Here is a 12164-nt window from a genome sequence, read left to right on the forward strand (position 1 = left end):
GTAAGGAAACTGCTTCTGTACTTGTTTCATTTAAATAATTATTAAAAGCAGCATTTTTCTTCTGTATGCTACTGTTTCAAAGCTGTATTAAGTGAATTTTCAGTTGTAAACTTTTGAAATACCAACTATAATAGTCTGTTTAGAATAATGAACATTTCAGAGTTTAAAAAACAACCTCCATTCAAGAGACGTTAATAACTCTGAGGTTCTGCTGTACTCACTCAGGGTATGTCTACACTACCCTCCTAGTTCGAACTAGGAGGGTAATGTAGGCATACCGCACTTGCAAATGAAGCCCGGGATTTGAATTTCCCGGGCTTCATTTGCATAAGCGGGGCGCCGCCATTTTTAAAACCCCGCTCGTTCGAACCCCGTGCAGCGCGGCTACACGGGGCACGAACTAGGTAGTTCGAACTAGGCTTCCTAGTTACTCCTCCTATAGCTAATTTCTATAATTAATATTTTCATTAAAAATAATAGCAATTAGAATGAATAAAACAGCTGATGAACAGCTAGTAACTAGCATGCAAGCATATAGTAAACAAGTGGCATTTGTTTTTCTCTGCTTCTCTTATTTTAGGAATCATCAGCTTTGGTGCTAATGTAAGATGTGGCCAGATTTTTCAGACATGACAAGTGTTTTTCAGTGGCCAAACTGAGATGACTTAAAGTGCCCTGAATCTCAAAGGCTATGTGCTGAGCTCAGACTTCAAGGGCACTACTCCTTGCTGAAAGCAGTATTTCTCAAAGTAGGCCATAGGCCCACTCTGAGAAAGCTGCTAACGGGCCACTCTGGTTTGTTTACTTACTGGCTCCCACTGATTTCTGTTCACTCTTTGCAGCCAAGGGGAGCAATGAGGTTCTCTGGCTGTGGAGCTGGTAAGTAAACAAACTGGAACAGCCTGTTAGCAGCTTCACCGGCTTAAAGTTAAGTGTATCAGGGTCAGAGTGCTCAGTATGTACTATGCACCCTCTTCTACTTCTGCTAGAACTCTGCCTAGTACTTCTTATCCGTAACAGATATTATGTCAGAACACGTGTGGTTGGTCACCAATACACATTGGCTGTGTCTACACTGCACCCCTTTTCCTACTTAAAATCAGGAATAAGGGATCTTCTGGAAAAGGCTTTATTTTCCGCAAGATCCCGTCTAGATTGGTGCTTTTCTTCGGCAAAGCCCCGAGCTGGAAAAAAGCGGCAGCCATGTTCATGCAAATGCCGCGGGGAAAATTTAAATCCCTGGGGCATTTGCAATTCCGACTGGTCTCATTAGCATCCCTTTTCCGGAAAAGGGTGCCAATGAAGACACAGCCATTTTGTTGTGGATGCCTTTACATATAGGAGATCCAGAGTTTTAAAAAAAATTTAGATTCTGATCTACTACTGCTCAAAACAAAGGTTTCACTGAGCTAAATGACTACCAATTCTTGTTCAATTTAGCAGAGTCAGTTTTCATTTAATGACACATACCCACCCCAGGGAGCATAGCTTACTGTATCACTTGACAGAAAAATGGATGGAGAAAGTATGATTTCTCAGCGTATTCAGTTTATTATTAGGCTGAATATAACAGTACATGTTTGGAGACTAACAAGATGGTTTATTAGATGATGAGCTTTCGTGGGCCAGGCCCATGAAAGCTCATCATCTAATAAACCATCTTGTTAGTTTTTAAAGTGCTACATAGTCCTGTATTTTGTTTTAGCTACACCAGACTAACACAGCTACATTTCTATCACTATAGTGCATGTTTGGGGACTTTATGGCTATCAGGATCAGTAATGGCCTGCAAAAAATTTTCTGCGTTTCCAGACACTATTAGAAGCTAAATTCAAAATTGTCTGACACTAGTGGAATGAGCAGGAGGTCTTATTTCAGTTCCCAGTATCCACGTCTATAGCTTCTACCACAGTTATCATCTTTGCTGGCAGATTCAGAAGAGTTTTTGGACCAAATGAATTCACACAAACCAAACTACATTCTGCCTACCTGGAAGCAAATCCTCAAACACAAACATTAAAGGCTTGTAAACAATTAAAAGATAATGCTATAGCACTCCAGAGTAGACACTAAGGATCTGTCTTCACTACATGGTGAATCAACGACATTGCAGCAAGAGCAACTCCTGCTGACCTTATTGCGTGGAAGATGGTGTGGTAAGTACGAGTAGTCCTGTGACACTTTAGAGACTAACAAAAATAGCTATGCTACTTGCAAAGCTGAAATTGTGTAGGTTAGATCGACTCGGGAGAGGGCATAGTGTAAACTAGGCTTAACTACACTGACAGGAGGGGTTCTCTCATCATCAAAGGTAATTCACCTCCAAGAGAGGCAGCAGCTAGATCTATGGAACATTTAGGCTGATCTAAACATTTAGGCTCAGGATATGGATTTTTCACACTCTGACCACAATAGTGAAACCAACCTAATTTTCTAGTGTAGGCCAGGCCTCAGACACATTAGAAGAAGATTGAGTAGTTTGCACTTTTGCTGCCTCTGTTAATGGAAAACTGTCACCCCACAGGGCATTTCTCTGCTGCCCATTGGCATTCAAAATTCATCTTACTTGTGTTTATTCAAGATGCTTAACCAGAAACTGCAATGATGTAAAATCTAAGATAAAGACCGCTTATCCCATAACCTTACTACAGCCTCTACATCAAGTTCCACCACTATTCCATGGGACAGAGAACCCATATTTTGGATCTACTTCTCTCTTTATAAAAAACACCTGAACAACTGGCAACAAAGCAGAGGGACACAACTGATAATCAAATGCCCCCAAAATCATTAATGCAAAGTTGATATTGTCCAGTGGAGTCCAGTGGCCTTCCAGGAAGCAGCCAGTGCCTAAACTTATACCTCTGAAAATCAGGAAATATGATTACATGTCACCTGCCCCACAATGCAATCTGATCTCCACCCCTGGGAACTGGCAATAGCTTCTGGGAAGCCATGTGACATGACAAGTAGAGCTCAAAGGGGATACACCACTGTTTAAGTTGCACTCCACAAAGTTGAATTCTGTCATGTATCTGCATGCATTCAGCTTCACTCACCGTACGAGGTGCAGCTGTACTGAAATGTGGAGGGATTAAGGCAGTGGTTCCCAAACTGTGGCCATGGACACTAGTGGCCTGTGACTGTCTTGCAGGAGGGCTGCAGGCTTGGGGCTCACCCCACCCCCAGAGGGAGCCTATGCTGGTACTCCAGACCTGCACCCACCCCTACCAAGTTGAAGTGCTAGCACCAGCTTCCCGCAGCAGGGTTGGGGGGAATGATACGGCTTGTGGAGGAAGGAAGCAGCTCCATGTGCTGCTGCTTTCCCTACCCCAGGGGAATGGCAATGCAGGGAACCACCTGCCTGGAGGCTTTCCTCACTGTTCCCATAGGCCATAATCATGACCAATGGGAGCAGTGGGGTGTGCTGCCTCAGAGTAGCAGGAGGCACAAAGCTAGGAAAGCACCTTCCATCTCCCTCCCGCTCAGATCCCCATCCACTCCCAGACCATTCCTGCACCCAACCTCCCAACCAGACCTGCACCCCGCCCCCTTTTGCGCCTATTTTGTCATCAAAGGTGCTTGGTGATCACAGGTGATCCACGGAAAGATCTATGTTGAGTGGGTGGGCTGCAGGCCAGAAAGTTTGAGAACTGCCAATTTAGAGTCATCTTTAAACAGAAAGTGCACCTCAACCATAACTATAGTAGAGCTGGCACTCCTCCGCTAGGACAACATAAAACTGATTGGTATCAGCTTTACAGATGAAGGAACAAAAGCTGACATTTTCAGATCATAAGGACCCAGACATATTGAAAAGACAGAATATAAAAATGAGGTACAGAATTCAATACTTGAAAGCTCAGAGGAACTGAAAAGATAGATGAATAGCTGCTTAGAAAGCTATAACAAACCATGGAATGCAAATCACACAAAGACAAACGGTGCAAGAACTTCAAACTAAACTGTGCCTTGAAAAGAAACTTAATTTATTTAATCCACAGTAAACATACTTGGCACTGTGGTTCAAATACTGCTCTCTGAACACATACTGTAGTCTCCCTGGAACAGTATTTAAACAAACCTCTAGTTGACGAGGAAAACAATGTTTACAAGTACACATGCATTATACTTGGAAATTGTGGAGTAAATCCAAATTTAAGAAAGTAAAGATGAAAACTGGAAGCATGAATGCGAGGTTTAGTTCCATTCATTCCCTCTTGCACCCTTGGAAAAAAATCCATAATTATCAAGTTTATGACACTTTGTTTCACAATGCAAAAAGTTCATAATACAAACATTCATTAATTATACATCTCTAATTTTTTACTACTAAAAAGGCTGCAACAAAGCAGGACGTCCAAACTGGATGACACTTGAAACTCCACTTAAAACACCGACAGATTTAATCACAGAAGTTCCCTTAGGGTTTAGGATTATCCTCCTGGCGTGTTGACCATGCCACTCGCCTTCCTGCTCTTTGGGGGTTCCCCACCACTCTATCCTGTTGGGCCAGTTCCTCTGGTCTCCCCAGACAAGGCACAGAGTTGGGATTACAGAGTAATGAAAAGTAATGCAGGAACTGAACCACTTCAGTTCTGGGAGGACTCAGTTCTAAGGTGCAGCACCCAAGAAACCAACATCCAAAAGGGACCAAAACTCCAAACTAATCTGTTTTACTCTGTACAAAAGTTTAACACTAAAAGCTGGTGAGGTCAGCTCCTTTTATCAATGAAAGAGATGTACACAATGGTTGATCGCCCTGGTAACAAATATTTACACTGGGCTTGATAATAAACAAAAAAGTGTTCATTAAGTATGAAAAATAGTGATTGCAAGTGAAAACAGATCAACGTTAGTTACTGAATTAAAATGAATAAAAAGAGTTTAAGCTAGTTCTAATTCACGAAGGGTATGTCTACACTACCCTCCTAGTTCGAACTAGGAGGGTAATGTAGGCATACCGCACTTGCAAATGAAGCCCGGGATTTGAATTTCCCGGGCTTCATTTGCATAAGCGAGGCGCCGCCATTTTTAAAACCCCGCTCGTTCGAACCCCGTGCAGCGCGGCTACACGGGGCACAAACTAGGTAGTTCGAAGTAGGCTTCCTAGTTCAAACTACCTACTTCGTGCCCCGTGTAGCCGCGCTGTACGGGGTTCAAACGAGCGGGGTTTTAAAAATGGCGGCGCCCCGCTTATGCAAATGAAGCCCAGGAAATTCAAATCCCGGGCTTCATTTGCAAGTGCGGTATGCCTACATTACCCTCCTAGTTCGAACTAGCGGGGTAGTGTAGACATACCCGAAGGCTATGTCGACACTGCACACTTATTTCAAAATAACTCATGTTATTTTGAAATAATAGAGAGCTCATCTACACAGCAAGCCCATTATTTTGAAATAATTGTGAAAAGTCTTATTCTAATTCCTGTAACCTTTATTTCACGAGGAGTAAGGGAAATCAAAGGAAGAGTGTTCTTCCTTTGACTTCTTGCTGTGTGGACAGCACCAAAAGCCAAGTTAAGCTACTTCAACTTCAGTTACGCAATTTAACTTAGCTGAAGTTGCATATCTTAACTCATCTTTTAGCCTGCAGTGTAGATGTACCCTAAGAAACATGTTACATGCAAATTCTTACCCTAAACAGCTGCTCTTACTCAGGTAAAACTTCAAATCAGAGTTGATCTTTACTCTGGCCTGGTTTTACCGCTTTTCAGAGTTCAAATATTCTCTTAGAACAGGACAGGCAGTTTAAAAAACCAGCTGAAGACAAAGGCTCATTGTTTCTCATTGCTTAAACAGACTTTCCTCCAGGGCAGGAATTCTTTGTTCAGCATCCCCTCTACATCTCCATGGGAAAATACCTGGTTCAAGATGGATTCCAGTACCAGGTGCCATGGTCATATGTTTTAGAATAATAGAATCACATAATACTAGAACTGGAAGGGCAGGCCAAACACCATCTAGGTCATTCCTGATAGATGTCTATCTAGGGCTACTCATAGTTTGGGCTTACAGGACAAAAAATGACCATTCACAGGTTGTTGGTTTGAGTACTGAGTCATTAAGTACCTGAATTATCACCAATGGCCTTCATTAGCACATTCAGAAATATAAACAGATTCACATACTTCTAACCTCATATACAAGAATGATACATGAAGATTCAGCAGATTGTAACTGTAAATTTGATATGTTACATGACCTGTTCTGCATAAAGCATCTTCAAGTTATGCATATTCATATCCCTCAGACAATTTTCATAAATCATGGGGAGCCATCACACCATCGTAGAACTAACTGGAGAACAACAATCCATCCCACAACAACTTGGGGTTTCTATGTCTGTTTTTTTTTCCTCATTAGAAATGAAACAAAACCCTTCAAATGCTTTAGTGAAAGGGAATTATGTCAAAACATCTGTTTTGGGGTGAAAAGTTCAGCTTTTAGTTTGGGTCCCTCTTTATCTCTACTCCTCAGGAAGTGGCCAGAGACTTCAGTGAAGCATTGGAATGGGTTACCTAGGGAAGTAGTGGAGTCTCCATCCCTAGAGGTGTTTAAGTCTCGGCTTGACAAAACCCTGGCCGGGTTGATTTAGATGGGATTGGTCCTGCCTAGAGCGGAGGGCTGGACTTGACGACCTTCTGAGGTCTCTTCCAGTTCTATGATTCTATGATAAGGGGATGGTTGGATGAAATAACATGATCTTGGTAACTAATTGACCATTCATTATAGGGAACTTTCTGGGTGTCTGGCTGGTGAGTCTTACCCACATGCTCAGGGCTTAGCTGATCGCCATATTTGGGGTCAGGAAGGAATTTTCCTCCAGGGTAGATTGGCAGAGGCCCTGGAGGTTTTTCGCCTTCCTCTGTAGCATTGGGCACAGATCACAGCTGAAGGACTCTCTACATGTTGGGGCCTTCAAAGTATTTGAAGGCTTCAATATCTGAGACATAGGTGAGAGGATTATTCTAAGAGGGGTGGGCGAGATTCTGTGGCCTGCGCTGTGCAGGGGGTCAGACTAGATGATCATAATGGTCCCTTCTGACCTTAAAGTCTATGAGTCTATGAGTGAGGACTCCAGAAACCTTCCCTTTCCTAAATGCTGCCACAGCAGATATTCCACTGAGAAATGTTCTGGCTTTGACAAAACAGCATGCTTCAGTGAAAAAATATGTTTTCAAAAACTTCCAGCCAGCTCTACTACATTATCCCATCTTGTCATACTTCTCATTACATCTCAATCTCAAATTCACCCTTTTCTACTAATCTTTGGGGTGGAGGAGGCAGCATTTTTAAAATAATGAGGGATGTAGCATAGAAATAGATTTACTGTGATCACTTTGCAATGAGGGAAAAAGTTCACCTATGAAAGCAAAACACTGAATACACCTAATTCTAAAATTAGCCCATAGATATGACAGAATGAGAGGGAGGCTTGTGACTCACATGGGCCTTTTAAGGTGCTCTTTATTTGAAAGACTGCCTAAGAGTCATACTATCATGTGTGCCTGACAATCACCATGGCAACAATGGGTTTCTTTACAAATAGAAATAGTATATCAAATAGACATGTAAAAACCCCTTGCAAACTGACAAAGTACTGATGCTCTGGTTTAAAAGAGCTTGTTCACCCTCTATTAATTTTTCCATGAATTAACAAGGGATGGAGGATGTGTGTTCACAGTAGCATGTGAGAAATCCACACATATGCTGTTAACAGGCCTCTCATGCACCACTTGGAAACCAGAATAGTAATAGAAATGTAGCTGTGTTAGTCTAGTCTAGCTGAAACAAAAAACAGGACTATGTAGCACTTTAAAGACTAACAAGATAGTTTATTAGTTGATGAGCTCATCACCTAATAAACCATCTTGTTAGTCTTTAAAGTGCTACATAGTCCTGTTTTTTGTTTTGGAAACCAGAAGTAGCAATGTTCAAGCACCATGCCTGATTCCTCTCCTCAATAGATGTGTGTAGCCCTGGAGGTTGGTAACTAGCTTATTGTGGAATTTGACAGCGAGGAAATGTAATTGTGATGTATTGCAGGAGAAGAATACAAAATCTTCCCTCATAATATCAGTTGTCAAAAAAAAAATGCAGGAAGGCAAAACAATGCTAATCAAAGCCAGACATAGCAAACTTTCCAGATTCACAGATTAATGTTTGATGGTCAGATTTGTGAGCTGACTTTCCCTTGAGCTTACTACAGTCATTGCTGTACATGAGTCTGTTATATATGCTGGAGAACAACAAGACCAGAACATCAAGAAATCCTAATAGCCTTCTCAGGTAGTCTGCCCTACTTCACACAAATAAGAGGTGTCACAATTGAAGGGAAAGCAATATAAATTAATTGTGTTTCTAACAGCAACAAGTAACACTTCAGCGATAAGAAGATCAAAATCAATGGCATGTTCTTACCTAGCCATACTGTTTCATTAGTATGATCTTTACATGATTCAAAAGCTATAGGCTTGAAATAACTTGAAGGCTCACTGTGTTGTCATGTCAAAATATACTTTTGCTGAAAATGTTTTACAGTTCATCGGACAGAGGGGAGTACTTCAAAAAATTAGTGTTGACAAATACTCCCAAACCTCTTTTTCAACTCCATTACATTTTTGGGTCTATCTAATGTCATAACTTCCTCCAGGGGTACCATAGTCTAATTTTTATTATTTTGTCAACCATGGTAAGTGAAGCACTGTCTGCAATACATCAGCTATGTTGAGCTAGTGTCATTTTCTCTCTTTTGATACCAGGCAAATGACATTCATAATTGATGACATATTAATGTAATATATGGAGATATACCTATCTCATAGAGCTGGAAGGAACCTTGAGAGGTCATTGAGTCCAGTCCTCTGCTTTTACAGGGGGGACCAAGTACCATCCTTGACAGATTTACCCCACATCCCTAAATGGCCCCCTCAATGATTGAGTTTACAACCCTAGGTTTACCAAACCAATGCTCAAACCACTGAACTATCCTTCCTCCCTAACAAACTCTCAATGTAATCCAGCACTTGTATGATGACCTCTGCTATGGAAATGACCAAAAAGGCGCACCCTCATCTTTTAAGAATTTATTGCCACTTTAAAATGTTTACAGATTTTTCATTCTTCTATGCTGTTTGCAATTTCAAACATGTTAACCCATTGTTATTCTTTTTTTTTTATTTTTTAAGGAAAATCAAATTACCTGAACCATTCCACTGAGATTATAAACGAATGGTTCACAATGTCAAAAATGCTCAGCCCTCATCAGACTTGGGGGGTAGAGTTAGGCCAGTGCTGAACACTTTTGCAGATCCAATTGTGAAATGCTAAGGTATCTCTGAAATGAAAACAAACTATCAAGCCCTCCAAACAAATAGAACAGACTGCAACGTCTGTGAGGGCATGTTTACACTGGCGAGTTATTAAGGCTGTGTCTAGACTACAACCCTTTTTTCGAAAAAGGGATGTAAATCAGACACTTCGAAATTGCAAATGAAGCCGGGATTTAAATTTCCCATGTTTCATTTGCATAACGATGGCTGCATTTGTTTTCAAAACGGGGCTTTTCGATAGAAAAACAGCAGTTTAGACGGGTATCTTTTGAAAATAAAACCCTTTTTCAAAAGATCCTGTAAACCTCATTTTTTGAGGAGTATGGTTCAAATATCAGTACACACTTGGCTACGCTTTTGTGTATTCCAACTTTAAATGCAATGAAAAATTGAAAGCACCAAAGATTTTCCACCTCAGAAATAAAATGAACATGGAGCAAATTTTGAACATTAGTTATTTGGTCCTACCTGTGGGTCAGACAATCGGGATAGATCAGGATACAAATAGAACTTTATTCCTTCAGAAGCCCCTGGCAATGTTACTCCTCGAACCAGAAGAATCAGTAGCATGATATATGGGAATGTAGCTGTTACATAGACCACCTAGTGAGAAGAAGTAAAACATCAGAATTTTTTTTTTTCAACAAAAACAGCAGCAAGGAGTTTGTTTCATCTGTTTCACTGGGAGTAATCTATATAGAAATGCATCATCCGAGTCCTACTGTGATATCTAATACATGGCCTGCTCTTCTGTAGAAGGTTGAATTTTATCCCCAGCAATATTCCTTCTTCAAAAATTTAGGCTATGTCTACCCTACAGGGAAAAGTCGGAAATTTCAAACCTCAATTCACGTGTCTTTTTTGGCTTTTCTGACATTTGGCCTGTCTACATGGGGCCAAATATCAGGAAAAAACCTCTCTTTTGGAACATCCCTTCTTCCTCATAGAACAAAGTTCACAGAGATGCTGAAAAAATGCATCTGCTTTTCCAAAATTTTTTTTGGAAAAGCAGACGCATTCCTCGGATGTGGCAGAGCTTCCAGAGGTATCCCGGAAAAGCTTTGCAGTGTAGATATAGCCTTGGACTTAGTAGGGAAAAGGTCAAACACTTCATAAATAGAGCTGGGTGAATAATGGATTTTTTGTTTCACAGGGCAATTCTGGGGAAAAATAGTTTTGAGTCAAACTGATTTTTTGTTGTCGTTTAGGGAAAAATCAAAGTTAAAGAAATATTTCCGGTCAAAACAAAACATTTTGTTTGAAATTTGTCCATTTTAAAACCTTGCTGATTTTTTTAAAAAATGCATATAAAGAACATTTTGAAACAAAAAGTGATTGTTGCAGTAACACTATTGAAATGAAACATTTCAGGTTTTTTAGATTTTAATACTTGTTTTACTGAAATATTGTGGTGATATTACAAACTGTTGCTGAATCTGCCTTTTTCAATAAAAATAAAATGGTGAAAAATGCCAAGCAAGTCTAATTTTAAAACTAGTTGAGACACTCTCTCTAAATAAACTACTATAAGTTCACTGCATAAGAGTTAACCCAGATATGGTACAATGGAAAAATTAGTTGACTTGCCACAAAATAATGTGCTGGCTTATCTGTTAACTATGCAGCAACCTATTTCTGGAAACAATGATACTCTTATTACTGACACTAATAAGTGCTTTGGAAGAGTCAAAACAATAGAAAGTATAACCAAGAGGGAAATGTAGATTTTCACCCATCTCTGCCTAAGCGTCTCATGCAGTCTTGGTTTGTTTTTTTTTTAAATCAATTTCTGAATACAGCTCATTAGAAATCACATCATACAAGTAACTGTTTAATAGGTAAAACAGCTATAAGGGTACGTCTAGACTACAGGCAGTCCCCGACTTACGCGGATCCGACTTACGTCGGATCCGCACTTACGAACGGGGCTTTCTCGCCCCGGAAGTCGGGGCGAGAAAGCCCCGTTCGTAAGCTGCTCCGGTGCCCCTGGTCTGCTGGAGACCGTCCCCAGCAGACCACAGGCTCCCGGACTGAAGCCGCAGCCGCGGGGGGGTCCCGCGCCTCTGAGGCTTTGCTCTGGCAAAGCCTCAGAGGCACGGGACCCCCCCCCGGCTGCGGCTTCAGTCCGGGAGCCTGTGGTCTGCTGGGGACGGTCCCCAGCAGACCACAGGCACCCAGATTGAAGCGGCAGCAGCGGCGGTTCCCCGCGCCTCTGAGGCTTTGCTCTGGCAAAGCCTCAGAGGCGCGGGACCCCCCCGCGGCTGCGGCTTCAGTCCGGGAGCCTGTGGTCTGCTGGGGACGGTCCCCAGCAGACCACAGGCACCCAGATTGAAGCCGCAGCCGCGGCGGGGTCCCTCCCTCTGAGGCTTTGCCAGAGCAACGCCTCAGAGGCTCTGCTCCCCGTGTCCCTGGTCTGCTGGGGAAGGGGGGGGGGCGCAGCTAGTGTGCTCCCCCCCCCCCAGCAGACCAGGCTTTTGTTTTGGACTCTGGGGCAGAGCAGCTGGGGCGCTGCCGATTGGTCCTGCAGCGCCCGCTCTGGGCACTACTGGACCAACCCGGCAGCACCCCAGCTGCTCTGCCCCAGGTCCTGATTCAGCCGCTGCTGCTCAGTTTCAGCAGCGGCTGAATCAGGACCCTGGGGCAGAGCAGATGGGGTGCTGCTAGGTTGGTCCAGTAGCACCCAGGAGCGGCGCTACTGGAGCAACCCAGCAGCACCCCAGCTGCTCTGCCCCAGGCTCCCCAAGTCAGCTTCTGCTGAAACTGACCAGCGCTGACTACAGGAAGCCCCAGGCAGAGTTGCTCTGCCCCGGGCTTCCTGGAATCAGCTGCT

The 12164-nt window shown here is 42.5% G+C and overlaps 1 protein-coding gene across 2 annotated transcripts in view; it reads right to left on the reverse strand.

The window, feature by feature from the left end:
- The window catches only part of LOC102448256 (sodium- and chloride-dependent GABA transporter 3), a 278291-nt gene that overhangs the window by 140887 nt on the left and 125240 nt on the right, over positions 1–12164 (reverse strand). For both annotated transcript variants that reach the window (XM_075939327.1, XM_075939326.1), the window contains exon 7: positions 9803–9937. In XM_075939327.1, coding sequence (XP_075795442.1) covers positions 9803–9937 — 135 coding nt within the window. The remainder of the gene's footprint in view (positions 1–9802; positions 9938–12164) is intronic.

This window comes from Pelodiscus sinensis, chromosome 11 (genome assembly GCF_049634645.1).
Source record: "Pelodiscus sinensis isolate JC-2024 chromosome 11, ASM4963464v1, whole genome shotgun sequence".
NCBI classification, from domain to species: Eukaryota; Metazoa; Chordata; order Testudines; family Trionychidae; genus Pelodiscus; species Pelodiscus sinensis.